Source organism: Phyllostomus hastatus, unplaced genomic scaffold (assembly GCF_019186645.2).
Source record: "Phyllostomus hastatus isolate PE091 unplaced genomic scaffold, TTU_PhHast_1.1 phas_contig_17, whole genome shotgun sequence".
NCBI lineage: Eukaryota > Metazoa > Chordata > Mammalia > Chiroptera > Phyllostomidae > Phyllostomus > Phyllostomus hastatus.
In genome coordinates this window covers 11,009,708-11,037,658 of record NW_025333664.1, presented here as the reverse complement: position 1 = coordinate 11,037,658, position 27,951 = coordinate 11,009,708, and the positions used below count along the sequence as shown (strand labels likewise).

General features: G+C 53.7%; 2 protein-coding genes and 1 long non-coding RNA gene across 6 annotated transcripts; 2 read left to right on the top strand and 1 right to left on the bottom strand.

Moving 5' to 3' along the window:
- Window positions 1–3,605: 3,605 nt before the first annotated feature.
- Window positions 3,606–6,764, bottom strand: LOC123815097. The gene is made up of 3 exons (XR_006785013.1): window positions 6,292–6,764; window positions 5,208–5,386; window positions 3,606–4,702 (listed from the first exon to the last, which is right to left on the bottom strand). It is a non-coding gene; the product is annotated as an uncharacterized LOC123815097 (long non-coding RNA).
- Window positions 6,765–6,926: 162 nt separating this feature from the next.
- On the top strand, window positions 6,927–11,516 carry DBNDD2 (dysbindin domain containing 2). 4 transcript variants are annotated; one of them, XM_045833286.1, is made up of 4 exons: window positions 6,927–7,003; window positions 9,376–9,522; window positions 9,706–9,843; window positions 10,827–11,516. In XM_045833286.1, the coding sequence occupies exons 2-4, from the start codon at window positions 9,384–9,386 to the stop codon at window positions 11,030–11,032; spliced, it is 483 nt and encodes a 160-aa protein (XP_045689242.1). In that variant the 5' UTR covers window positions 6,927–7,003; window positions 9,376–9,383; the 3' UTR covers window positions 11,033–11,516. The 4 variants fall into 4 exon arrangements, with proteins under 4 accessions (XP_045689242.1, XP_045689244.1, XP_045689241.1 ...); XM_045833288.1 differs by lacking the exon at window positions 6,927–7,003 and adding an exon at window positions 7,041–7,212; XM_045833285.1 differs by lacking the exon at window positions 6,927–7,003 and adding an exon at window positions 7,491–7,647.
- A 6,396-nt stretch (window positions 11,517–17,912) lies between these two features.
- Window positions 17,913–26,844, top strand: PIGT (phosphatidylinositol glycan anchor biosynthesis class T). Its single transcript, XM_045833589.1, has 12 exons — window positions 17,913–18,142; window positions 18,678–18,855; window positions 20,747–20,874; window positions 21,202–21,302; window positions 21,446–21,532; window positions 22,077–22,164; window positions 22,273–22,370; window positions 22,460–22,625; window positions 23,223–23,423; window positions 25,146–25,311; window positions 25,427–25,510; window positions 26,209–26,844. The coding sequence occupies exons 1-12, from the start codon at window positions 17,956–17,958 to the stop codon at window positions 26,459–26,461; spliced, it is 1,737 nt and encodes a 578-aa protein (XP_045689545.1). The 5' UTR covers window positions 17,913–17,955; the 3' UTR covers window positions 26,462–26,844.
- The last annotated feature ends 1,107 nt before the right edge of the window (window positions 26,845–27,951 follow it).

Sequence of the window (27,951 nt, the reverse complement as noted above, 5' to 3'; positions counted from 1 at the left end):
TCACGTTCCCAATTTCATTACAGACCATGGTTTGTTTTGGGGGTTTATTTGTTTGTTTGTTTGTTTTGCAATTTGAGCTTTGCTAGGAAACCATTTCTTAATTTTAGCATCATTTGCCATTTGGAGAGGTTGAGGATTTTCTGCCATGAAGTCCTGGCTCCTTTATACTTAACAGCCCTTTAGTTCATGGTTCCCCAGCCTGAGCACTGCTGACATCTTGGGCAGGATGATCGTTTGATGCGGGGGGAAGAGGTGATGGGAGACGGGTCCGTCTCATGTATTACAAGATACATAAGTATCCCTGGCCTCCACTAACTAGAGGCCAGCAGCTGCCTCTAGTCTGGACAACCAAAAATGTCTCCAGACATTGCCAAAGGTCCTGAGGGAAGATGAGGGAAGCAACGCTGCCGTCATCTGAGATCGATTCTTTTAGTGCCTCTCTCCCCGCCTGCGTTTACTGTGAGCAGCAAGGGGAGGCCGGCACGTCTTCAACTCTGTACCCGGAGATCTCCTTAGCTGAGTCCCTCAACTCATCGGGCACATTTTCTTCTTCCCACCTGACTGCTGCAGGGTTGCTAAACTTGGTGCCACAATGTAGCAAGAATTCCTCTTTCCCCGGTTTCACTAGTGTTTGTCTCACCTTCCTCTATGCCAGCGGATTTCATCCGATGTGTCACGTGGCGCCCTGCTGCGCCGAGAGAATTTTTAAAACATACAATGCCTGACTATTTAGTCAGGGACACTGACCTCTTTTCCCTTAGATTGTCAAATAAAATAGTAACAACAGTCAACACAACAATATCTGTCCGGTGTGAACGAATAAAAATTATACCTATCTTTTTTGTCAGATCAGCAAAAAACGTATTTTTTGGTGTGCTGTCGAATTTTAGTAATTAGTCGATGTGTGCCGTGGGAGGACACAGGTTGAAAATCGCAGCTCTGTGCCCTGAATGCAACAGCATCAAAGCCTGAGGCTTTTTTTCAAGGCGCTTTAGGCGTTCCCTGCACTCTTCTCGAAGTCTATTGCTCAGTCCTAACGCCACTCCCATGCTTTAGAGGGCCGTGACAGCAGCCCTCTGCCCCAGTACCAGCATCTCTGTATGCTACCTGTTGCTGCGTAGCAAATTACCCCAAAGCTAGCAGTTCAAAACAAGAAGCATTTATTACCTCAAAGGTGTTGAGCATCAGGAATCCAGGAAGGCTCCAGCTGAGTGGTTCTGCCTCAGTGTCTCCCGGGGTCGCAGGGAAGCTGCGGGCCAAGGCCACACCGTGTCCAGGCCCTGCACGGGGCCAGGAACCTGTTTCAGAGCTCGCCCAGGGGCTTGCGGGGGGGCCTCTGCTCTGCTCCGGCGGCTGGCTGGAGTCTCCCATCCCTCACCCTGCGGACCTCTCTGTGGGGCTGCCGGCAGTGCAGTGGCTTGCTTCCCCGGAGCGAGCGGTCCAAGCAACGGAGAGCACACACCCAAGACGGAAGCTGTGGTCCTTTCTTTTCTCTTTACATCCTAATTTTGAAAGCAGTGCATGCCATCGTTTCTGCCATGTGTCACCAGCCCCACAGAGGAGCCCCGACACAGTCAGAGTGGGCGAGAACGTGCGAAGGTCTGAACAGAGAGAAGGTGGGGGCCCTGGGAGTGCTTCGGGGGGCTGGCAGCTGCGCTTCAGTGTCATTCCAGATGTTTTTCTCATTTCCTTTTCAACTTCATCTTTGACTCATGCGTTACTTTGAAGTGTTGTGTTTTATTTCCAAGTATTGCATTGTTTTCCAGATATTTTTCTGCTATTATTTTTATTTTCGTTCTTTATGGTCATAAAACACATTTTGTATGATTTCAATTCAATTCTCTTAAATGTATTAAGGTTTGTTTTATGGCCCAGGATATGATGTATCTTGGTGAATGTTTTATGTACGGTTGAAAAGAATGTTTATTTTGCTGTTGGTGGGTAAAGCGTTATAAAAATGTCAATCAGAACAAGTTAGTTGAGCCCTGACCAGGTAGTTCAGTTGGTGAGAGCGTCACCCCGCTACACCAAAGTTGTGGGTTCCACCCCCAGTCAGGGCTCATGCAAGAATCAGCCAATGAATGCAAAAATAAACACAAAAATTAACAAAAAAATAACAAGTTAGTTGATAGTGTTCAGGTTTTCTTAGCTTTTTTCCTGTCTGGACCTTGTTTTATTGATTACTGAGAGAGAGTTTTTTAATTTCCTAAGTGTATTATAGATTTTGCGCTTTCTTATTTTAGTTCTGTTGGTTTTTACTTCATGTATTTTTGAAGCTCTGTTATTAGTTGTATACACCTCTGTGATTGTTAAGTCTTCTTAGTGAATCGAACCTTTTGTTATGATGTAATGTCCCTCTTCATCTCGATAATAGCCCTGCCTTCGAAGTCTGCTTCTTCTGATATGAGTACTGCCAGTCCAATTTGCTCTGATGAGCAGTTTGCTTTGTGTGGTGTATCTTATTCCATCCATCCACGTTTAACTCACACATCCCTTTATCCTTACATTGGGTTTCTTGTAGACAGCATATTATTGCCTCTTGCTTTTATTCCCAATCTAGTGATCGGTCTTTTAGTTGGTTTTTGATACATTTGGATTAAAATCTACCACCTCCCTACTTGTTTTCTATTTCTTCATCTGTGCTTGTTTTCCGCGTTTCTTCATGTTCTTCCTCCCTGTGGGCTGGTCGTGTTCTGTCAGGGAAAACCTTACCCCATGGGCACCAGCGGTGGACAGTGGGACCTACTGTGTCCAGTCAAGACAGTTGGCCGCTCGCAGCGCACCACACGGCAGGAGCGTCAGCAGCATCTTGTGTGGATTCCTTGGCTCCGAGTCCGGCCAGTGGTGCCGAGGTCCCAGCTGCTCAGCGCCCACCCGGCGGGTGCGCGTTGTGGCTGAGAAACCCGTGTCCAGCCCTTTCACAGCGCGCGGTAAGCAAGCCTGCCTTTGGGAAAGATGCGATCAACGGATCGAGTCAATCTGAAAATAATATTGCACGACTTCTCATACAGCGTAAAGACCTTTCAGCGGTATATTTCCAGTTCCTCATCCCATAATTCGCACTATTGTTATTGCCATACATTTTCCTTTTAGATATCTCCGAACCCACAGTGGATCACTGTTCTTTTCCTTTCGTCATCTGTTACCTGTGAAGGTAATGAAAAACAGAAAAACAGTTAACCTTTATTTCATCCATTTCCAGAGATCTTCATTTCTGCGTGTAGATCCAGGTTTCTCTTTAGTGTCCTAGTCTTTCTGCCTCCAGAACTTCCTTTGCCATTTCTTGTAGTGCTGACCTGCTGGCAATGAATTTTGGTTTTGTTCATTTGAAAAAAGTATTTTTATCTCCTTGAATAGCTTTCAAGTTTGAAAGCTATTTTTGCTGGGTATAGAATTCTGGGTTCACAGTTTTTTTTCTTTCAGCATTTACAGATACCATTCGCCCTGGCTGGCATAGCTCAGTGGACTGAGCACGGGCTGCGATCCAAAGCATTGCAGGTTTGATTCCCAGTCGGGGTACATGCCTGGGTTGTGGGCCAGGTCCCCAGTGGGGGCCACATGAGAGGCAACCACACATTGATGTTTCTCTCTCTCTCTTTCTCACCTCTCTAAAAATAAATAAATAAAATCTTAAAAAATATACCATTCGATTGTCTTCCAGTCACATGACTTCTCTCATGCGAAGTCAGCTCTAAGTATTGCCTTTGCTCCTCTGGAGGTAGTGTGTCTTTTCCCTCTAGATGCCTTATCATCTTCTCTTTATCTTTGGCTTCCAACAGTTTGACTAAGTATCTAGGTCCTATTTTGTGTGTGTGCATATTTTCATTTGCATCTTTTCTCCTTCTGGGATTCAAATCACACATTCGTTAGCTCCTGGATGTTCTGTTCCTTTGCTTTGTCTTGTTTTGCTTCGATTTTCCTTCTCTTTCTGTTTCTATTCGGGTGTCTCTTGGTCTCTCTTCAAGTTCACTGATTCTTTCCTCAGCTGTGTTGAGTTCACGGAGGAGCCTGCCAAAGGCAGTCTTTATCTTTGTTACATGTTTTTAAAGTCCCTAGAATTTTCCATATGACTCTTTTTTTGTAGTCTGCACATCTCTGCTAAAACTTCTTTTCTGTTTATGCATGTTGGCCACGTTTCCCAACAGAGCCTTTCACATATCCTTATAATTGTTTTAAATTCGCTGTCAGATAACTCCAGAGGGCTACCCAGGTCTTCAGCCTGGTTCTGTCCATTACTTCGTCTCTTGACAATAGGGCTTTTGGGTGTTTTTTTTTGGGGGGGGGTTGTAAAGTTGCTTTTTGTTTATGTGTTGTTGTTTTTTATTGATTTCTGGACAGAATGTGTAGAGCATCAGAGACTGGGGACAATGTTATTTATGCCTAGAAATTGGTATATCCCTTCCTGGGCCATTGGTGTGCGGGACCGAGTCAGTCTTGTCAGGAGTTACACTAGGCTGAGTTTTGTTGTTTCCATGGTTACTTTCAGTATCTGCGGGCCCCCCCTCCACCCCGTCTCACACCGGCCACCCTGGGCTTTAGCCAGTCAGCACAACTGCAGCCGAACGCTTCTTGCCTGCCCGTCTGCAGACCTTGTCCTCCCCCTGCGTCACCAGCGTGCCAGCGCCTGCATCCAGTCTCTTCTCAGAGGCTCCTGTCCTTCTCTGGAATTCAGGTTAACTGGTTGCTCTGCAGCCTCATCTCCCTGATGGATTAGACAAAAGTTATCATTTTATAGATCACCTAACAATTAAAACAATTATTAGTGTGGTAATGATGCCCCTCCCGGCTTTCTGCACGTTAGGAGGAAACCAGAAGTCCCAGCCATCTAGCTTTTCGCTGCTCCTTCCAAGTCCTGTTGCCGCTCACCACTAGGCCCACTGCCTGGGGCTTCCTCTCGGCTGGCTGATGCCCTTCCAGCACAGCCCCCGAATTATTTACGGGTCGGTTGATTTCTTCCTGCCCCACCCATTCATCTGGCAAACATCTGGCAAAGAGCAGGGACAGAGGCTCCTGACCTGTTGCCACCCTGGGGACAGCTCAGAGCAATCCACGCAGCCCTGTCCCTAGGGACAAGCCTGAAGCCTGGGGCGGCGGCTCTGTGAGCTGAGTTGTTATGCACTGTCCTCCTGACTCGGCCTTATTCTTCTGTGCTGGGAAACGGCACCCCGTCACTACCCCGCCCACTGATGAGCAAGAATTGCACTGACCCAGACGCTCCCTGGAAGATGCAAACTGCAATGGGGTGAAGGGGGCAGGCCGGGAGCAGTGGTTGCTATAAGCACGGTCTCCGGAGGCAGCCTGCCTGGTTCAGATTCCAGCTCCATCACTCACCAGCTGTCTGGCCTTGGACGGGTCCCTGCACTTCTCTGCATCTTAGTTTCTGTATCTGTAAAATGGAAATAACAATAGTTCTCACCTCACAGGATTATTAAGAGGATTAGAACAGTCAACATATACAAAGTGCTTGTTAATAGTGACAGGTGTATAATAAGCTCCGTAGAAGTATTAACTATCAGGGAGGACTTCTACAATTTCAGAAATTTGTGAAACAAAGCAGTTTCTTCCCTTTCTCAGAACGCATTACAATCAAAACAGCTAATGTTCACTGAGCATCTCCAAAACGCCCAAGTCCTGTACTAGCATTTCATGTGAGTTATCTCATAAGATACAGAGATGAATTATTTGTATCTAACAGGTAAGGAAACCCTGGATCAGAGAAATAGAGTGTTTATGCAGCTGGTTGGATGCAGAGCTAGGTCTGCAACCCAGGAGGTCCTACCATCCGCATGCTGTTAACCATTACACTTGTTTCTTCTCATGAACTCGTTTCCTTGTTTGTAAAATACCGGGAAAGCAGCTTGCTGTGTTCATCTCAGAGTTGTTCTGAGACCCCAGTAGCAATAAAAGGGGCAGTGCCTTAGGGATTTCAGAGTGCTGGTCCCCTGACACGGAGACCTGAACGTGCCGTGAATTTTCACACTTCCATTCCTTTCCCCCCTTCTCTGTTTGTTGAACTCATTTCTTCAAAACTCAGCTCAGAGGAAGCATGAATGGTAGCACAAAATAGACAGATGGAGGTTGAGAATAGCATAGGAAATGGAGAAGCCAAAGAACTTACATGTACGACCCATGGACATGAACTAAGGGGGGGGGCATGCTGGTGAGCGTGGGGTGCAGGGCAGAGGGGAATAAAGGGGGAAAATGGAACAACTGTAATAGCATAGTCAATAAAATATACTTAAAAAAATCCTCAGCTCCGGAAAAAACCCTCAGATCAGGCCTAGATCTTACTTTGACCATGGAGAGATTTGAGCAGAGGGTGGCAGGTCCGACTTGCACTTTGAAACGACCCGGGCTGCTGTGTGGGGAGTGGAGTGCAGCAGTAGTCGGCCCAGCGAGCGCAGGAAAACCAGCTAGAACGCTGTTGCAGCAGCCGAGGAAGAGATGGTGGTGGGAACGCAGAGGAATGGTGGACTGGAAAGATGTTTAAGGAGGAGAATCGACAAGAAGTGAGTATGTATGTTAAGGAGGGCAGCGAAGGACGCGGAGGTGCCAAGGATGAGTCCTAGTTCTCGGCTTGCTCGAGGACGTTCGCTGACCCCGCAGCAGAAGCACCTCTGACTGACACCTCCCCCGCCCCGGCTTCTGAGGCTGCGAGCACACGAGGGTGGGTGCACGGGAGAAGGGAGAGAATGGGCACGGGCTCTGGGTCCCGGAACTGCTAAGTTGGACACCGGCACTGATCAGAGCCAGGAGGCGCTGCAAGGGGGCAAGCGTTTCCCCTCTGGGCCCGCAGTTTGCGCCGGAGCCTTCCATCCCCGCCAGCCTTTCTTAGCACCCCGCAGGAGTTGACTCTTCCCCGGCATCTGGGGGTGCGGTGCAGCGGCCCACCCCTGCAGCCCTGGCCCGCCCATCCCGGCGCCCAACCCGCCCAGTGCCCTAGTGCGCTGGAAGGCTGGGCGTTGGCTGTCCAGTCCTGGATCCGGGAACCAGGGGCTGCCGGGTGAGTCCCAGGGGCAGGGGGATCCTCCGCTGCAGTGCACCTGCCCTGACGGGCACCCCTGCGTGCCTCCCCTTCCTGCGGGGGGTCAGCCTCCCTTTCTCAGCACGCGCCCCCTCGGGATGTGAGCGCAACTACGTGCGAGTGCGACCGAGGGTGCCGGTGTGCGGGTTCGTGTCCGTTGCCTGCCCGGGAGTCCTGGAGCAGCAAGTGTGCGTGAGCCCGCGCGTGTCCCCGCGGCACGTCTGCGCCGCCGCTCCCGCAGCCACCGGTGGGGCGCGGCGAGCATGTGGAACCGAGCGCTCGGGCGGCGGCGGCGGCGGCGGATGGAGCGCAGGGAAGGCCGCCTGGGCGCGGGGAGGAAGGATGCGGGCCGAGAACTTTTGGGCCGCCCTGGAAGTCCGAGCTATCGCGCCCGAAGGGACTCCCCCACCGCCGCCCAGCGACGGGCGAGCGCGTGTGCCCGCCGCCGCCCCTCCCCCACTTCCGCCTCCCGCCTCTTCCTCGTTCCCGGCTCCCAGGGCCAGTGCGTCCCGGGGGAGACCCGCGGCGCAGCCCCACCCCGGCGGGCGGCTCGCTCCCACGCCCCCGCCGCTGTCTCGCCGAGCGGACAGACTGAGTCAGCCGGGGCGCCGGCGGCGCGGCAGGTAGGGGCTCCGCGGCGGGTGCAGGTGCCGCGGGAGGGCTGCAGTGTGTGGGGGACGCGAGCCCGGGAAGAACGGCCGGGGTGTGTGTGTGTGGGGGGCGGGGGGGTGCTCCATCGCTTCCCCTCCCTTCCCCCCGCGGACACAGCACGTCCCTTTTAGGGAATTCTTTCGCTCCCTCTGACTCCAGTGCGGGTGGGGCCCAGAGCGGGAGGGCCCCTGGCAGCCTCCTGCCCCCAGATCCCTTCACCCCTCTCCCCAGCACCTTGAGTCGCGTAAACAACTCCCTTCCCCTCTCCAGCACTCGGCCCTGTGCCCCCTCTCTCGGGGGTAGGGGAGCTCCTTCAGTCTTGTGGTACCGATCGGGTCGGGGAAGGGGAAAAGAGAAGGGGCGTCCCGGAGTCCCCGGTCCCTTTTACTCCCCTGCTCTCTCATTCGCCCTCCCCCAGCCGCTGCTACGGCGCTCGGCCTCAGGGGCCCGGGTATTTTTAGCGTTGTGACCTGGGCTGCAGATCTAAGAGCCTTTCCCAGGAATCAGCGTCAGCGCCTTCCTCCTCCGCCACCAGCCGCCACCAGCCCGCGGCCGGCCGCAAGGTCTCCCCACACTTCCTCGGCCCTGCCTAGCCCACTGGGTTCAGGTGCCCCGCGGCCCGCCCCAGCGCCTCCGGAGCTGACCAGGGTCTTGAATATGCGGAGTGCAGATGAGGCGGGGAAGGCGGTCTGCGGAGGAGGGTGGACTGGTCCTCAGGTTTGATACTTACTCCCTCGCCTCCTGCAATGGGCTCTGAGCCGAATGCCTGGAAGGAGACGGAGCGAACGCCAGTGAATGCAAAGGGCCTGGGCTGGCCCGGGGGCTCGGGTTCTGGAGAGCTCTCGGCACTGGGGGCCTGGTCCGAATTGGACCCAGGACCTGCCCTTCCAATTGCTACTCACTGACTAGTGGGGAGGTAAGACAGAGAGATGGATCAGAGGAGAAGAGTGTTAGGGGAGACGTCAGCGCAGATAAAGAGCTACTAGAGCACCCTCCCAGGCAGCGTCGTGTGTGTGTGTGTGTGTGTGTGTGTGTGTGTGTGTGTGTGTGTGGCAGGTAGAGTGCTTGTGCCACTTTTGGACAGGGAGACTGAAGCTAGAGAGATGATTTGCTTAGGCAAAGAGAGCCAGGTCTGGACGTCAGGCCTGTGGCTTCAGAGCAGGGTTTGGAGGGCATGAGGGTGAAGGTGAGGGGGTGCATGAGCATGGAGAGAGAAAGGAAGGGAGGGGGTACTTCGGCTAATGTCTGGGTTCTGAAGAAGGTGCAAGAAACAGAGCACTAGACAGAGGGGATCTTCCACCTGAGATCTCATCCTGTCCTCTGCCCTGGCCTCGGAGGAGTGGGTAAATGCCTCCCCCGTTTGGGCCGGAGCAGCCCCGCCAACTCCTCTCACACGGGCATGGTTCTGAGACTTGGCCGCTGGCTGTGTCCATCCCCTGAATACAGAGGAGCCTCTCTTGCCGTGCCTGGGACCGGCATCCCCTTTGTGGAGCCTGCGGGGTCAGCCCCGCCTCTGTATGACGCTTGACGTTTGTGGTGATGGACTCTGTTTTAGGGAAGGGGAAGGAGGAAGCCAAGCCCAGAGGTGTCCGGGCTGGAACCGGGGACCCCGCTCTGGAATGCTGGCTGCAGTGGGGCTCCCCAAGCTCCGGCCCCCACGGCATTGCCTCTCAACTTCATCGCCCACTCCCACCCTCCAGGAGCTGCCATGGACCCGAATGCTCGGGCGTCTCTGGAGCGCCAGCAGCTCCGCCTGCGGGAGCGGCAGAAGTTCTTTGAGGACATCTTACAGCCGGAGACAGAGTTTGTCTTCCCCCTGTCGCACCTGCATCTCGAGGCACAGAGACGTGAGTCCCGAGTCCGGGGGAGAGGGATTTAGGGAGGAAGCCTTGGAGATCTGGAACCGTGAGGGCCCCTCCCCTCTTGTTTTCTTGTCCCTCTGACCTTCTGTCCCTGGACCTGACAGGTCGCTCTGACCATCCTGTCGGCTCCGGCCGGGGTCCCCCTGACTCGGCCTTCTCGGTCTGCAGCCCCCATAGGTAGCATCTCGTCCATGGAAGTGAATGTGGACACTCTGGAGCAAGTGGAGTTCATTGACCTTGGGGATCAGGACGGAGCAGACGTCTTCTTGCCTTGCGAAGACCCTCCGCTGACCCCGCAGACGTCCGGTAGGCTCCTGGGCTGGGACCCGGGCACCGGTCGGCCAGGGTCGGCCAGGGTCGGCCAGGGTCGGCCAGGGCCGGATGCCGGGGCTCGGGAGTGTGGGCTGAGGAAGTGCCCCCACGGGGGCTGGCGGGGGCGAGTTCCCACCAGTGAAACAGCTGTCTGGTCTGATTTTAGGGAAGTTGACCGTGAGGCCAACTGGGTTGGATCTCCAATCGAAAATTCTAAGAATGCCCAACCCCCTCCCTTAGCCTGGTTAACTTGACACTTGTGAATTTAATGAAATCAAAATGACATAAAAGTGTAACTTCTACATTGGACAACTCAGCAGTTTCAGTCACCTTAATACGGTATTTACTGAGTGCTTTAGTAAGTTTCTAACGCTGACTGAAATACTTTACATTTACTATCTCAGTCCTTACCAATGCCCTGTTAGGGCAGGTAGTTTTAGCTCCATTTACGAAGAAGGCCGTCAGGCTCGGAGGAGTCGTCACACAGCCGGAAAGTGGGGCGGCTGGGTTCGAACCATGGCCTTCTGACTCCAAAGCCATGTACTTGTAAGGCAGATATTCTCTTGCTTACAGCTGCTGCTCTTAATTGATAGCCTACTGCTACGTGCCAGGCATTTTATAAGCTTTACTAGATTTCACCCTCAAAACTCTTCTGGGATGTAGGATCCCTTTCTTTCCAGAGAAGGAGCACAGTCCCTGTGAGAAAAAGCGGCTTGCTCCAAGCCGCTAAGTAAGTAAGTGACGTAGGCGGAGCTTGGAACCTTGAATTGATTGACCTGACTCTGGAGCCCAGACGTGATCCCAGGAGGACAAGGAGCTGGGAGTCAGGAGACCTGGCTGTTTGCTAGACTGGCTGCGTGACTTTGGACGAGGCCCTGCGCTTGTCCGGGCTTCAGTGTCTCCTGGCCAGAGAGTCTGTCCCTGAGAGTCCTCCAAAGCCCCGTTGGCGGCCCTGATCTGCTCTTCTCTCTGGGCAGGGGTGGACGACCATGCGGAGGAGCTGAGCCTGCCCATGCGCACGCCAGACAGGACCACCTCCCGCACTTCTTCCTCGTCTTCTGACTCCTCCACCAGCCCGCACAGCCCGAACCCCAGTGACGGCGGCGAGGACACGCCCTTGGCACAGTCTGACGTGGAGGAGGATGGGGGCGCGGGGGACACCGAGCCTGGAGCCTGCAGCTAGCAGCGGGCACCCCCGCCTGTGGACTGACCGAGCTGACTGCTCTCCGCAGGAGACCCCAGGCCCAGCCAGAGCTCTTCAGAGAAGACCAGACTCTACCTGTAGTGGGCACCGGAGGGAGGAAGGGATGGTGAGACGGCGCACCTCCCTGGGAGCTGGGAGCTGGGAGCTGGCCCTCTCCTGTGTGATCGCTGCCCTTTTCCTGCTGCAACCCTCCCACTAGCTTTCGGCTTACTCCCGAGGTAGAGCTTGTAGGCAAGGAGGTGGAGATGAGGTAGGACAGGACGCCACTGCCTTTCTTAGCGCCCCTCCCCCAGACCACCCTTGCAGCCTTCTAACCGGCTCCTCCACCGGTGTCTCCCAATTGGCGTGAACTCTCTAGCACCAAGTGCGGTGGTGACTCCAGCCACCCCGCCCGCCTCCTTACGTCCTTTTTTGGAATAGGGCACCGTATCAATAATAAACAAATAACAGTATACCAACCACATCAAAGCCACTCTTTGTTTAGCCCTGTCACCAAGACGATGTGCCTCTTTCGTTCACTCCATTTATTCCAGACATACTGGCTGGACACCGGGCTGGGCGTTCGGAGTACAGTTTGGATGAGAGCGGCTGCGCCCCGCCTTCACGGAGTTAACGGTCCCTGCGGGAGGACGTGAACTCAGTGGCACGGTTCACAGTGTCATGAGTAGCATGACAAGGAGCTACTCTGGTGCCAGAAAACGGGGGCGTCTTAACCTCGCTGGTGTGGTTGTCAAAGAGCTGGTTTTCACACCGAAATCCAAAGGGTGAGTGGGAGTGAGCGAGGTGGGGGCCGTGTTCCAGGCAGAAAGAGCAGCTCGGGACACTTTAACTGCAGAGAAATGGCTGTGGGGAACTGAAGAGCATTCGGCTCGGCTGAGTTGTCAGATATGAGGAGATAAAGGAGAATAAGATTGACGATGGTCGAGTCATAAAATGCTTAGAAGCCTGCATCATTTCAGTCTGCCTGCCGGTAAAATATCAATATGTCCTTATCGAAAAGAACCCCAAGCACAGGGCTGTGCGGCTGCTCCGTAGTGGGCGCCAGGGTCCTGGCTGGCTCTTTTTGCTCAGCCGCTCCAGGCACGTGGCTCGAATTCTCTTCCACACTTCGTGTCTAAGGTGGCTGTTGAAGCCCCCGCCACCCCGCCCTTGAAACTGGCAGAGAGCAGGAGAAGAGATCGGGGATGGGCAGAGCACACCCCGCTGTCCATCCCCACATCAGGAAGCAATTTTGGAGGGTCTAACCGGTACCATTCCACTCTCATCTCATTGGCCGGCACTCACTAACACAAGATGTTTTACTAACTAACGACACTTCATAGACACAGGGACAGGGCATTATAAGAAAGGAAATTCTAGCCTTCGAAAAGGTGACCCTTTCAAGTCGCTGAATTGCCAATGCATCCGACTTCTGTTCTGCCTTTTAAACCTCTCAGAAGCATGCTGCCTCCTGAGAAGGAGGGCTGGGGGTTGTGTTTTAGTAGGGACATTGCTCTCTTGATAAGATCAGGGTTATGTTACTACGGAACAAGAGCACGGCCGTCTTTGGATAGGTAACTAGCAGTGTACATGTTAGAGGTCACGTTAATGAATTTGAACTCTGTTGGGAACAGGTGGTCGCATTTGCTTGTTAAAAAGAGCATTCTGGCTGCCATGTAGAGAGTACACCAGAGGAGGACACAGTCCAGACAGACTTGGAACAACGCAGTCATCCGTGCAAGGCACGGCAGTGCCCCTGAAGATGGTGGCGATGATCAGCTTAACTGGGTGGTGTAACAGATGACATTCACATTAGATGTCGGGGCTGGACCCGTGTAAGACACTGAGCGTGGCCTTGGGAATGTAGTGGTGGCAAAAAAAAAACCCCCAAAAACCAGCCTTGCTCTTACAGAGTTTAGTCTCATGGAGGCCAAATGTAAGACTGCAGCTCTGACTGGTGCTAGAAAGGCGTTAACGGCTTACTCAGAGAGGTCACGAGGTGTCTCCCTTGAGGAAGTGGCATTTGAGCTGAGATCAGAAGGATGAGTAGAAGTCAGCCAGGAGGAGAATGGCGCCCCAGGAGCCCTGGCCGGAGGGGGCCCAAGCGGAGCAGAGGTCTGGGATGGCAGCCACCTCGCTGAGAGGGGACGGCCTAGGGAGGGGCGAGGGCGGTCCATAGAAAAGTGGAAGGAATGGAGGGAGATTTAGGAGGCAAATTCTGAAAGGTTTGATAGGGGGCTGCGAGAGGGGAAGGGATCTCCAGCGCCACCTTTGTTCCTGCTCTGCACAGCGGGGTGGGGTGCGGGTTTCTTCACCCGGGTGGGGAGTTTGGGAGAGAACCAGGTGTGGGAAGAGGGTCACGAGTTTGGTTTTGGACGTGAGTTTGAGGTGCTTTTGAGACGTGCAAGGGGTCACACTGAGCAGGCAGCTGGACCCAGAGTGTAGGATTTAGAGGAGAGCGTCGGTGGTAAGTGTGTAGGAGACGAGTGAAGCCACGGGTGTGAGTGTGTGGAGTGTGAGAAGGGCTTGTAGCCTCCGGGCTGAAGAGGAACTCGAAGTCATTTCGCACGCTACACGAACCAAACCATCCTGCCCAAGGACCAGGGACCTGCAGCCTAAATCCCAAAGCCCTTTGTGGCCCCCAGGCTGAGTGACAGGGCTGGAGTCCTCCCACAGTCCCACCCTGCCTTCATCCCTGCGGGAGGCCATTGTGAGTGACAGTTCTTAAGCGCTTTTCCTAGCGCTAGGGAGGAACTTGGGGGAGTTTTGTGTTCCTTTTGTCTAAAAGCCTCTGTGTCCAAGTTGAGATCATCCCCTAAGCTGGGTGAGGGCCCAGTCTGGTGTTAAATTGTATAGTTTCTCTGGGTTGCTCATGACTCTGCTGCACACATGGTCTTTGTCCGTTGTCCTTTTGTGCCCTCTCCCTCTGGAGCAGCCGGGCTCAGCCTCCTGTCTGATTGTGGCTGAGCCTCCTCCCGGCTGTGGCCCGTGAGCTCTGCAGTTTGGCTGTGCAGGGGCTCTCAGCTCCCGGGATCATCACCCCACTACCTTCCAAGATGAGTGATGAGAAGCTACACTAGCTTGATTGCTGTCAGCTTGCCAACAAACCTCTCAGCATCCCAGGCGTGTGATGCCCGGGTCTGTGGGGTTTGGGGCAGAGAGCCTGCCTGGGGAGAGGGGTCTATCCACAGTTCTCCAGAGAGGCAGAATTGTTTGTGAGCCCATGGGGAGCCTTGAATTCAGCTGCTATAAATCGCAGCCCTGCCTGGAAAAGTCTAGGGTCAGCTGATACACCAGGACCACTTCCTGGTTGGACAATGACCTCCTCTTCTGCCAAACCACAGGGGCCTGGCTGGCCTTCAGAGCCCGCAGCTCCAGCTGTCTGTTTCTTGAGGCGGCAGAGTGCCCTTGGAGATGGGAGGATGATTTGGAGCGAATCCCAAGGCAGGCAGCCCAGCTTCTGGTCTCTAAGCCACAGCGTGGCTTCTTCTGTCTGTTGCACAGACTTAGCTTAGACTCTGGAAAGAGGGGAAGAAGACGAACTCATGCTGTAGACTCCTGTGTGGGGAGGAAAGGGGAGGGACCACAACGCAGAGGAAGATTCCTTGGAGGGCCCACACTGTAGCAGCCCCTAGGAGTGCACAGGACTCGACACTGAACAGCACGGCGGTGCGGGGCAGCCAGGAGCCGTGCTGTGATGTCGTCTTGTGTGTTCATTCATTCAACATTACTGAGCGCCTGTTGCACCATATGCCAGCCTCCTTGCTTGGGCAACAGAAATACTAAGGTGACCAAGGATTCTTCCAGGAGCAGCCATGGCCATGGATAATGGAAGGACAATGTGGCCCACAGCAGAAGTGTAGAGAGAGCTGTTGCACACTAGAGCGGGAGAAGTCTTCCCTGGAGGTCACTGGGTCTTGAATGATGGGGACAGGCAATTTCAAAAGGAAAGAAAGCCATAGAATCACAAAATCATAATCAGAGTGATGGCAGCTGCTTTTTTGAAAAAAAAAAAAAAATTGAGGTTGATAGTGTGACCTCTAGTCCTGGCTTCATCACTCACTGTAATCTGAAACAATTATCTCAGTTTTCTCATCTCTAGAGTGGAGACAATAGTACCCACCTCAAAGAGGTGTTAAAGAGTAAATGCTATCAAGCACTTACCACATTCCAGATCCTACGAGTCCATGTAACCCTCACAACAACCCTGAAAGTAGGGTTACCCCCTTTACAGAGTAGGGAGAGGGGCACGCTGCTCATGCTCCTGTGGATCGATGGCTGGTGTGGGGATTTGAACCCATGTCTGTCTGACGTCTAAACTCGTGGCCTTCCTCCTGTTCCACATCTAGTGGGACAGGAACACTAGATGTAAGTAGGGTGAAATCCTAATGATTGAAAGACACCTTTTGACACTTTCTCTCTGGTGGGTTGGGGTATATCTTGGCAGACCTGCTTGACACCAAATTTGGTTCTTCATAGAGACATGGTTGTGGGTTTTACCAAGAGACTGTGTGTAAAATGCTTCGTGAATGTGTTCCCATAGAGTAGCTGAAAAACCTAAAGCAGAAATCGAACACTGGAACCCCTACAACTCAATAACAAAAAGGCAAACAAGCCAGTAAAAAAAAAAAAGGGAGGGTGCAAAAAGATTTTAACTGAGTTTTCACGGAAGGAAATACATGAATGGCCAGTAAGCACATGAATAGATGCTCAACAGCATTAGGTACCAGGGAAATGCAAAGTAAAACCATGATGAATATCACTACACACATTCTGACATAGCTAAAATGAAAAAAAAATGTTGAACAGGAACTCATACATTGTTGATACATGTAAAAAGATACATTTTGGAGAAAGGTCTGACAATTTCTTGTAAACACAGACTTGGGGTGGTGAGCACACAATAGAGTGTACAGATGATGATTTGTGGTTTTGTGCACCTGAAACCTGTATGCCAGTGTCACCCCAATACATTCAATAAAAAAGGGAAAAAAATAAACTGTGAAATTTTAAAAGGAGGAAAAAAATAATACTAGTGACTAGATTTGAATTCCCAATAAGAGCAAAGTTTATTTTTCCTACAGAGTTCTAGTAGAAATTGTCATATTTTGAATAAATACTGTATAATATTTGTGACTTAGAATCAGATTTAAAATCTTATCTTTTGATGCAACAAGCAGTCGAGCTTTTTCCAATACTCAGGACAAGCAAAGGAAGTTGGTACCAACCTTCCTGGGCCAGAGAAGGTCCACCCAACATGCTCCACCTAGAAACATCTTGAAAACAAATTGACTCCCAGATCCTCCCATTTCCCTTGGTTACGGCGGTCACAACCTGTTGGCTTAAATCCTGTGAACTATTGGAGCTACACCCCCAAGCAGAAGAAAATAAACGAGGTGATCCTGATTTATTTGAATTGTAATAAAAACATAGCAAAGAATCCCGAAACTTCTGCAACAAGGTTCATCTCAGCTGAATGCATGCTGGTCTCTCACTGGGGGAGAGTCTCGGTAAAGAGGCGGGGACCTGGCTTTACTCCAACTGCACCACCAGCCTGCTGTGGGTGCATTGTGGTCGTGCCATTTCACTTACCCTTTGCTCAGCTTTAATTTCTTTAGCTGAACAATATCATCTTTAATGTCTTTGTTAGTCCTAAAATAATATGACTTGATGCTTGTAACTGTGGATCGGGCAGTTTGAATAGGCCTGTTGCCCAAGAATAAACTGGCAAGAAAAACAAATTAAACACACACCTAACGTACTCTTTTCTACTAAATATTTACCCAAGGTGTCTGCAAAGTAAATTGTACAGCAGTCTAGTTCATAATAACTAAAAACTTGAAAGAGCTCAGGCCTCCATCAACAGGATAATGAATAAACTATGATATATTCATATGATGCAATATTACACGATAAAAATAAATGGCCAATACACACAAGAACATGATTTTCAAAGACATCCCTGCCATGAAAGAAACTTTACACAGACATACACATACTGTGTGATGACTTTATTTATATGAAGTTCTAGAACAATTACCTTATTCTATGAAGGAAAATCAGCACAGTGGTTGCCTCTGGAAGGTGGGGAGGGGCAGGGATTGATTGTCAAGGGGACATTAGCCAGCTTCTTGGGGCTTTAGGAATGTTGTCTTCTTAGGAGTTTGCGTACACAGGTGTATGTACTCGTCAGACTCAATGAACGTGCACCTCCGAGTTGTAAATTTCATTGTATTATATGTAAATTCAACACCAAAAGAAAAATGTAAACAAATATTGAACTCTAGTTCATATTATGCATGCTGAAATATTTAGGGGGAAGTGTGCTTCTGTCCGCCGTTTCCTTTGAAATGCATTAAAACATACAATGAATGGAGGGATTTACAGACCCATGTGATGAAATATAGAAAAATGTTAACGGTGAAGTCTAGGTGATGGGGAAGCAGGTGTTCATTCAACTTTGCTGTATGTTTGAAATTTTTCACATGAAAGGACAGTTATTTGAGGGCTTTGCGGGAAAGCTCGGCCACCAAAGGAGCTGGTTAGTCTTAGGACCGAGCAAACGGAGACACTAGAAGCTGAAGAAAGGCAGGAGCAAAGCCCTGTTACCTCACAAAAGCGATGAACCTTTTTCAGTGTTTTCTCAACTATTACATAGGGACAATAGTAGTGGCGGCATTCGGTATTATTGAGCATTTCCTCGTGTGTGGGAATACCTCCAAGTTGGAGATCCTCCGCCCTTCGTACCCTTCCTGCGCAGCCTTAGACTCTGTAGCCCTAAAGAGGCTAGCGGGGCCGTTGCTCCGGTAACCGCACCCCGATTTCCGGGATGACACCGGAAGTCACTCCTTACTCGCTCTTCCTATTGGAGGCCGGCCCCTCGTGGGGGCGGGCACTGTTGGGGGGCGGAAGGAGCCGCAGGAATGGCGGCGGCCCAGCCGCTCGTTCTGTTGGTGCTTCTGCTGCTGTGGCCGGGCGGCTGGGGCCATGCAGAGGCCCCACGCGACAGCCTGCGGGAGGAGCTCGTCATCACCCCGCTGCCTTCTGGAGATGTAGCAGCCACATTCCAGTTCCGCACGCGCTGGGATTCGGAACTGCAGCGGGAAGAAGGTGAGAAAACGAGACCGGCCGGAGATTGATATCTGTGACACCTGCTGGAAGTGGGTGGGGTCAAGCCTGGGGGGCGGGGCCTAGTCCCTGGGTGGGGTCCTGGCCCGTGGGCGTGAACCGGACAAAGTGGGTCCCTGGGGGAAGGATGGGTTATTGGAGAACCCCATTATACCGTTGTTGAAACTAAGGTTTGGAGAGGGGCAGCGACTCCTAGTCTAGTTCCTTCCGCAGCTCCAGGCTGCCACTCTACACCTTTAATTAGAACGCTCTGTCCACAACACTGATGATGATGTCGTTGACGGTTACCATTTATGCTGGGTGCATAGTGCTAAGTTCTGTGCAAGACTGCTAAGAAGAAATTAGAGGTGTAGAGAGGTAAAAGCAGTTGTTCAAAATCACATCTCTGGTAAGTAAATGACAGTCTGGTCTGGAATTCAGATCTCTCCGATCCCGGAGTCTGAGGTCTGCTGTTTCTTTGGGGTGGCTGAGAAGCCTCCTTCCAAGGATCATCCCTCACCTGCTTCGCCTTTTCCAGTTTCTCATTATAGGCTCTTCCCCAAAGCCCTGGGGCAGTTGATCTCCAAGTATTCTCTCCGGGAGCTGCACCTGTCACTCACACAAGGCTTTTGGAGAACTCGATACTGGGGGCCACCCTTCCTGCAGGCCCCCTCTGGTGCAGAGCTCTGGGTCTGGTTCCAAGACACTGTCACTGAGTGAGTGCCCACCTTGAGGCCTATTGCAGGCCATGAAGGGAATGTGGCAGGGAAGGTGTTGTCAACTTGCCACTGCCCTTGGGGGCAGCAGTTGCTGTAGGCAGTAATTCCATGGGGGTAAAGCAGCCTTGGAAGGAAGCAATGATGTGACTACTGAGTGGCGTGCTTTATTTTGCTGAAAATACTTCCTTCCCCTACTACTTCCAGACCTGAGGCAACGCATGCATATCTCTGCGGAGGCGGATAACAAATCATGGAAGCTTATGGGGATTGTAACACGGGTGTGCTAGAATTGGCCTATAAGATGCCAGACCTCCATATTAAAGGAGTTGCTTTTGTTTGAGAGGGATGAGGCTAGGTACTGCTGTTGCACCACAATTTCTTCTTAAATCCACTATGGGAAATCAATAGCACAAGTATGAATTTTTAAAAAATTTAGGGCAGTAGTCCTGGCTGCTGTGGCTCAGTGCATTGAGTGCCAGCCTGCGAAGCAAAGGGTCGCCGGTTCAATTCCCAGTCCAGGCGCGTGCCTGGGTTGTGGGCCAGGTCCCCAGTAGGGGGAGCAGGAGAGGCAACCACACATTATTGTTTCTTTCCCTCTCTTTCTACCTCCCTTCCCCTCTCTCTAAAAATAAATACGTAAAACCTTTTTTAAAAATTTAGGACAATAATAGAGAGTGGTGGGGATTGTGGCAGGCTAGAGAGCTTGAGGGGACAGCTGCCAGTCATCCCCTATGGACTGTTGCCATGGGAACAAAGGCCCATTGTTATAAGATACTCCCATTTTTAAAGAGATATCAGGTATCTGGATTTCAGCGTGAAAGTTGGCAAATTTAAATACCAGCAAGGAATTTAAAAATGTAAGACACGCCGAGTGGGTCACTGTAGTGCACGCCAGATGAAACATGGTTCTGGTTTGGGCAGAGTGTCAGGCCACAAGCGTGCAGTCTTCATTTGAGGCTTAAGACTTGGAACAGCTGAAAAGCTCTGAACAGAGGATTATCGAAACACCCCAGGACAGCACTTAGGTGATATCAAGCGGGGAGCCAGCAGGGACCCCACAAACTTGCCAAGCCTCTGCCTGAACGCGGGCTCCTTGCCTTCTTCCCCGTCTGCTCTGCTGTCACGGCGCCCCCTTGGCTTGTAACTGCCTGTGCTATGGAGCCGATGTTTGGATTTCTGGTTTTATGCTCTCTGTGGCTAATATAGAGATCAAATCTGTTTTGATATTTCTCTAATGAAAAAAACTCCTAATTTAATTTGATGGGGTTTTTTTCTTTATCCTAGAATGCTTGTTTTCTCTTGTTCACTGAGTATGTTTAGATGTAAGACTCCCACCCTGAAGCTAGAACCAGGACTCACCTTCCTGCCCAGGGTGTTCCCAGGGAAGTGTGTTCTTTGCCCAACTGAGCACAGCTCAGAGCGGATCAGCGACCGTTGTCAGGTGCGGGGCACTTTACGCGGCGTTGTGAGACAACACAAAGGGGACTCAGACTTGCTCTCTGTCCTCGGGCTCCTGTAAGCCTGGTTGAGGAGAAACAACGCTTAGGACGAGGTGCTGCCATCACCCCAGGAGGGACTTAGGGAGAGGCTCAGGTGGTCAGACCCACAGCAGTGCAGGTGGAGGCTGTGGTTGAGGAGGGCAGAAAGGCTTCCTGGAGGGGGGAGCCTCCTTGAAGGTGAGCAGAGAGTAGGGCATTCCCAGGCAGGAGGGGACACGGGAGCAAAGACCTGTGTGGCTGCAGCGCATGAGGAGGAAGGGGCTGAGCGGGGCCGTGGTGGTGCTCCAGCTCCACCCAGTAGCCAGTCTGAGGCTGTGGCAGTCCGTGCAGGCTTTGAGGAGGGAGCGGAGGCAGCCCGGGACAGTGAGTGGGTATGTGTCTCCATCCAGTGTGGACAGATCTTGGAAGGAGCTCAGCAACGTCCTCTCGGGGATCTTCTGCGCCTCTCTCAACTTCATCGACTCCACCAACACGGTCACTCCCACTGCCTCCTTCAAACCCTTGGGGCTGGCCAATGGTGAGAAGCCCCCGCGGTCCTTCCCTTCTTCCTGTTACTGTTTGCCTAAACCTTCGCCTCCTTTCCCCTCAGCTTCCTCTTTCCTCAGTGGGGCTAGATCATGGCTCCCCTGGGGGTGGGGGCCCCAGAAGAAGGCTTCCTGAGACCGGGCTGTCTCTGCATTGCCTTCTCCCAAGGGGAGGAGCGGGTCCCGCTCCCAGCTGGGCTGTTAGGGTGGTGGCTCTAGAGGGGTGTGTGGGGAGAAGGAGGGGCCACCCCATAACTAGCGTGTGGGTCCTGAGGAGTGGGGCCCGAGGCCCAGCGCGGACAGACCGTTGTCCCCCTCAGGCACCGATCACTACTTCCTGCGCTACGCTGTGCTGCCGCGGGAAGTGGTCTGCACCGAGAACCTCACCCCGTGGAAGAAGCTCTTGCCCTGCAGTTCCAAGGTGAGGCCAGAGCGGTCTGAAAAGAGGGTGGGGTTGGCAGATGCCCTTTCGTTGCCAGGCAGCCAGGTGTCTTTACAGATAACCTTTGCCACGTGCCCAGGTGCCCTGGGCCCTGACCTTTGATTTCTTCCTGCCTCCTCCAGGCAGGCCTCTCCATGCTGCTGAAGGCCGACCGCCTGTTCCACACCAGCTACCACTCCCAAGCAGTGCACATCCGCCCTGTTTGCAGAGTGAGTCATCGGGAAAGGGGGCGGGTGCCATCCGGAGGCTCTGAGAGAAAGTGCAGGGGAAGCACGTGGCCCAGGGTCTGGGGGAGGGCTGAGCCCATAGTAAGTGGTGGATAGCAAGTGGATAGCGTGATGACTTCTCGGGGCATTGGCCACGCACCAAGGAAAGCGAGTGGTTGCCTGGCGAGCATTCAATAAATCTTTGTCACGGAGCATAGCGATTCAAAATAGCTATGAGGTGCACCTGCCAGCGCCGTTACTCGCCAGCTGGCGTGACCTTGAGCGAATCCTTTTGTTTCCCTGAGCCTGGTTTCCCCATCTGTCCGATGAGTAATGGTAGTAGTAGTTCTGTGGCTGCCAGCAACGGTTCACCTGATGGACGCACGTGAAGCTGCTTGCACAGGGCCAGGTGCTCAGCAGTGAGCAGTAGCAAACGGGCAGGTGGGAAGACGCGTCGTAGACAAGGGACCGAGTCACGGTGGGAGTCCCTGAGGCTCTGTGGCTGGAGCGATAGGTCCTCACTGCCATTGTCTGGTCCTCGTGGTAGAATGCTCGCTGTACCAGCGTCTCCTGGGAGCTGAGACAGACCCTTTCCGTTGTGTTCGACGCCTTCGTCACGGGGCAAGGGAAGAAAGGTGAGCCCCCTTAGCAACTCATCTCTGCCCGCCCGTTGCCAGCCCCGCCCCGTGTGTGCGGACAGGCCTGGTCCCAGCCCCTGCTCAACCCCGCTGTCTGCCCCTCAGACTGGTCCCTCTTCCGGATGTTCTCCCGAACCCTCACGGAGCCCTGCCCCCTGGCTTCAGAGAGCCGAGTCTACGTGGATGTCACCGGCTACAGCCAGGTACCCCGGTCTCCAGCCACACACACCGCCCCCCGCCAAGGCCAGCCTGCCCCTCTGCTCACCTCTCAGCCCTGCCCTTGTGTCCCCAGGACAATGAGACTTTGGAGGTGAGCCCGCCCCCGCTCACCACGCACCGGGACGTCATCCTGGGCACTCAGAGGACCTATGCTGTCTACGACTTGTTCGACAAGGCTGTGATCAACAGCTCCCGCAACCTCAACCTCCAGCTCAAGTGGAAGAGACCCCCGGACAATGGTGGGTGAGGGTGGGCCGCTGCAGGCTGAGATGAGGTCCCCTGGGGAGGACTCACCGTCCTGCCTCCTCACCCCGAGATAACAGCCTGGCGTCCAGGCGCAGATCTCCGGAGTCAGCCCCCGGGTTCCAGCTCCGTTTCTTTAAAGCTCTCTGGCTGTGGGCAGTCTCCTGACCTCACCGGGTGAGGTCATCAGTTTAAAATACGGAGTTTGTTTATGCATTCATGTAATCAACAAATCTTTTCTGAAGACAGAAGACACCCTGCATTTGAGAATCGTAAGACATCGGACGATTTTAATGACATCCGTGTTCAGTGCTACCAAGGGGAAGTGCAGAATATCACTAGAGCACCTGGTTTGGGTTGCAAGGGGCACAGAGCTCGGCGTATATAAATATTTAGGAAATAACAGTAATTCTGTTGTTGCTATTAGCTGGGGAACAGGGCATGATTCCAGAATGCGAGTTTCCCAGTTGTGATGGAACAGCTCTCCCCCGCCCCCTCCCTGGCTGTGAGACTCTGAATGGGGCCTGGGGCGTGGGGGTGGGGAGAGACGCTCTCCTTTGGGCACTGTTAACCGCTGGCTTCGGTCTGCGCAGAGGCCCCGCCAGCGCCCTTCCTGCACGCGCAGCGGTACGTGAGCGGCTACGGGCTGCAGAGCGGGGAGCTGAGCACGCTGCTGCACAACACCCACCCGTACCGGGCCTTCCCCGTGCTGCTGCTGGACACCGTGCCCTGGTTCCTGCGGCTGTACGTGCACACCCTCAGCATCACCTCCAAGGGCAAGGAGAACAAACCAAGTGAGAGCGGAGTCCCCCCACCCCTACTCCCCCGCTGTCTCCCCAGAGTCCCCACACCCCCACTTCTAGGGTAGTTCCCGGAGCCTATAACCCGGAACACCTCACGGGCAGAGGGAGTTCAGAATAGTTGGCCAAGTGGGAAGGGCGGCCCCACCAGTGACGAAGACACACGGTACTGGCAATTCTCCGTAAGACCTCAGGGGGGCAGCAATTACCTCCCACCGGCCCCTCCCAGGCGCTCCTGGCAGTCTTTCCCCTTGAGTCACCGGCCCTTTCCCCTGCAGGGAGGGTTGGCCGGAACAGCGGAGGACTGGGGACAAGGAAGGTGACAGACCTGGAGATGGCTTTGCTGCCCTGGGAGGGAGGGAGCGTCGTTTTTAAATTTTACATTTATTTTCTATCATTTTCCTGTAGCGGAGTTACTCTGTCCTGATTGCTTTCCGTCAGGTGCCAGGCACAGCGCTCTCAAGAAGGCACTCGTTTCTCTCCGGAGAGGAGAGAGACTAATGCCGCGGAAAGGGCTTCTTAGGGAGAGGCTGTGGCACAGTCCACACGGCCAGGCCTGCCGTCCCCTTTAGTTGCTGTGCCGTTTCCGTATTTTCAAGGCCGTGGTTAATAGTTTTACTTACCTTCGGCACCACTGCTTGCACCGCCTTCAAAGATCTGCTTCAAACGTTGTGCCTGTGTGTTTTGTGGGGCTTGTTTTGACCTTTTGCTCTGGAAAACTTCAGACACGCGCCCAAGTGGAAGAGTAGAACCCACCCCCCTGTCCCCACGGGCAGCTTCCTCTTTCTTGTTTCACCCCTCCCCCTCCCCTCCTTTTTTCTGTTTGATTGTTTTGCTCCTGGAGTATCTTAAAACGAGCCCTAGCCATCACGCCAGTTCACCGTTAAATGCGGTACTTCAGTGTATTTCTCCAACAGACACAGGACTCAAAAAACATGGGGCCTGTCATTCCTGTCCCTGTTTCCCCAAAGGTCTTGAAAGTAGCTGTTTGTGATTCCTTCGCTTAAGTCAGGATGCAGACAGAGTCCTCCCGCTGCATTTGCATGTGCTCTTCAGTTTCTCTTTTTCTCTTTTTAATCAGCAGAGCCTTTTTTAAAAGAGCAATTTTGAGGTTACAGAAAAATGGAGCAGAAAGTACAGTAGTTCCCACCCACGTCCTTGGCCCCCCGCCAGCTTCCCCTGCTGTTAGCCTCTTGCATTGGGGTGGCCCTCCTGAGTCTCTTCAACTCTGCGGCGGTTCCCATTCTTTTTAAAATTTTTTTAATTGTACTTGTTGGGCAGAGCGGGCCATCTGTTGAATGGAATGTGCTCTGTCCTGGGTTTGTCCTCATGTCGGTGTTGAACGTGTCCCTCTACCGCCCACATTTTCGGGGCGTTAGTCGTCAGTGTGAGAGGCCGGATTAGACTCGGGTCCTCTGTGTTTGGCAGAAAAACGTCCGGGGCGGCCGTGTGAGTCTCCTGGTGCCCGCCGCCCAGTTTCCGTGCTGTAAAGACGTAGTTGTCTGCCCGGGACGGCTGCCCTGGGAGCATAACGTTCCTTTTTTGAGACCCTACTCCCTTTGCCGAACCTGCCTGCTCCTCTGACTCGGAGCCCACCTCCGGGCGCCAGACCCAGGCCTCGGGGCCTCAGAGGGGCCTCAGCAGGGTGGTGGGGGGTGCAGGGCGTCTGACCCCAGGAGGGGGGTGTGGTGACGTTTGGGCCCCGCCCATCTCCAGGTTACATCCACTACCAGCCGGCCCAGGACCGGCTGCAGCCCCACCTCCTGGAGATGCTCATTCAGCTGCCCGCCAACTCGGTCACCAAGGTCTCCATCCAGTTTGAGCGGGCTCTGCTCAAGTGGACCGAGTACACCCCGGACCCCAACCACGGCTTCTATGTCAGGTAGGTTCGCGCCCCGAGGGCTGCCCCTGCCCCCCGACCCACCGTCTCTGCCGCCAGCCCGGGCGGGGGCCAGGGAGAAACACGCCTCACCGAACGCCCGCCCGTGTCCCTGCAGCCCGTCCGTCGTCAGTGCCCTCGTGCCCAGCCTGGTGGCAGCCAAGCCTGCGGACTGGGAAGGGAGTCCCCTCTTCAACAGCCTGTGAGTGCGACGTCGGCTGCCGGTTCGGGGCGCACCAGCGCGGGTGATGTGGGTCCCGCGGGCGCGCTGGGGCTTGGTGCGGCTGCCCCGGCCCGTGGGGGTTGGTGTAACTGAGTCCTAATGAAGGCTCCGGTGGTCTGCAGTGTCCCTGCAGACTTTATAAAGTGACTCGGGAGGGCGTCTGGAAGGATAAGTAGGTGAGAAGAGCAGTATTCACAGCCTGCATTGACTCACCCACGATGATTTTGTTGAGCACTTACCAGGTGCCAGGCACTTCGGAGGAGGCTTGGCCGCCCAGCGGGGAGCAAACAGAGGTGCCCCCTGCCTGGCAAACCCTGACGGTCCAGAGGGGAGCGTCTGTGCTAGAGCGCGGTGGGGCCGGGGCGGGGCTGGGAGTGATCTGGTGGGAGACCCAGGGCGGCTTCTCTGAGGAGGCGGCCTTTAGGCAGAGACCAGGAGGCTGAGGAAGGGGCAGCCGAGCGCAGGCAGGGCCCCTTCCCTCGCCCTTGGCGGGAGGCAGCTGTCCGTCAGCGTCCCGGGTCGGGCCTTCCGCTGTCTTCTGTCGGAAAGGTTTGGAAAGCCTTGGAAAGCCTTACCGTCAGGCACTGGCCCAGTGCAGCCGGCCCCAGGGGTGTGGGGGTCGGGGGTGAGAGGGCAGGAGCAGGGGGCCCGCCTCACCACTCCCTCCTGACCCGCAGGTTCCCGGTTTCCGATGGTTCCAGCTACTTCGTGCGGCTCTACACGGAGCCGCTGCTGGTGAACCTGCCGACGCCAGACTTCAGCATGCCCTACAACGTCATCTGCCTCACGTGCACTGTGGTGGCCGTGTGCTACGGCTCCTTCTACAACCTCCTCACCCGCACCTTCCACATCGAGGAGCCCAAGAAGGGCGGCCTGGCCAGGAGGCTGGCTAACCTCATCCGGCGTGTGCGTGGCGTCCCGCCGCTCTGAGACCTGACCTCTGTGCAGCCGGGGCTGCCGTTTCTCTCTGGGAAGGGGTGCTGGTGACCCCCAGAACTATGTCTGTCACTTGCTCTCCCCGGAGTTGGACCGAACTGCCCCGGGGCCGGGCCAGGGCCAGGGCCAGAGCTGCCCCGTGCAGCACCGTGGCTGCAAGCCAGATGTGGCGTTTGAGTTCAAGTTCATTTAAATTAAGAACTCATTTCCTCAGCTGTGCCAGCCCTGTTTCCAGTGCTCGGTCACCGGAAGTGAGGCGACTGCCGTGTTGGACAGGACAGTCAGTCGTTTCCGGCGCTGCAGAAAGTCCCACTGAGTGGCACTGGCCCGGTAACGGTCGTGCCAGAGAGCTGCTGTCGTCACTGTGTGGCGGGGGAGCGGGGGAGGGGGCTGGGGGGTTGCTGGCTGTGGAATAAAGTGTGGTTGTTTCGTTGGTTCTTTGCCTCCTGTGTCCTTGAAGCCTGGGAAGAGCTGGGGACGAGGGCTCACCTGCTGAGTACCTGAACAGGACTCCTGCCCCTGAAACAAACTGACCTCCCCTATCTCCTCCCACCTCAGCCAGTCTGCTTACCCCTCCACCCCCTGGCCTCATCTGACGGTAATTCCCAGAACTCCCTGGGTCTGGCTGGGGGTGTTTATGTAAGCACGTCCATGACCATGAAAATGAGCCATCCTCTGCTTTCTTTAGGGGCCCTGAGAGCCGGTCCCCTGTCATCATGGGTCCACGCAGGGCCTTTTTCCGGCACTGTTCCCACACGTATGCACCTGTTTCCACGCAGCAAGCACCCGTGAACCTGCTGTCCCGTGGGAACACTAGCCCCCGGACAGCGACGGATCTGATCATAATGGCTATTGTGCGGAGACAAGACTGCAGGGATAGAATGGACACCAGGACGCCGGGAAGGCGATAAGGAGGTGATGGAGTCATCTAGAAGAGGGGGCTGGGGCGTCACAGTGCAGGTGGTGAGAAGCTGATGGACATAGGGACCCCCAGGGCCGACTTTTGGACTGAGCGTGTGCAGTGGAGCCTGTGCACGCATCCGTTCGTGGTTAACTCACTGGCTGTTCACTCGGAGCTCAAATATGTCCAGTCCTTTGCAGAACATGCACTTGACATGGTCCCTGCCCTGCTCACAGCCGGGAGAGAAACACAAACTGGAACGCATCGGAATAAGTTCTGTGACTCAGTGAACTCGGGAGGCTTGATTCACTTTTCTGGGAGAAGAAAAGGATGGTTACGTCTGACCTGGAGCATGGCGGGTGCTCAGTTCTGTCTCTGTCTCTCTCGCTCTCTCATGCACAATGTCAGCACGTTATTTATTAGTGACACTCCACACAATTGCTACTTTAAAATAGTCACATATCTTACCAATTTTAACCTGCCTTTGTCTTAATTAAAATAAGAACAATGGAAGTTGCATCTCGATGTGAGCTACTGATGAAACACTTTATTGTATGTGTTATTTTTACTTTAAATACTTTTA

Excerpts from the sequence above, each read along its gene's own strand:
- DBNDD2 (XM_045833286.1), top strand. The coding sequence starts at position 9,384 with ATGGACCCGAATGCTCGGGCGTCTCTGGAGCGCCAGCAGCTCCGCCTG. Across the intron at positions 9,523-9,705 it reads GCATCTCGAGGCACAGAGAC|CCCCCATAGGTAGCATCTCG; the intron begins GTGAGTCCCGAG and ends CTCGGTCTGCAG. Across the intron at positions 9,844-10,826 it reads GCTGACCCCGCAGACGTCCG|GGGTGGACGACCATGCGGAG; the intron begins GTAGGCTCCTGG and ends CTCTCTGGGCAG.
- PIGT (XM_045833589.1), top strand. The coding sequence starts at position 17,956 with ATGGCGGCGGCCCAGCCGCTCGTTCTGTTGGTGCTTCTGCTGCTGTGG. Across the intron at positions 21,533-22,076 it reads ACATCCGCCCTGTTTGCAGA|AATGCTCGCTGTACCAGCGT; the intron begins GTGAGTCATCGG and ends TCCTCGTGGTAG. Across the intron at positions 22,626-23,222 it reads GAAGAGACCCCCGGACAATG|AGGCCCCGCCAGCGCCCTTC; the intron begins GTGGGTGAGGGT and ends CGGTCTGCGCAG.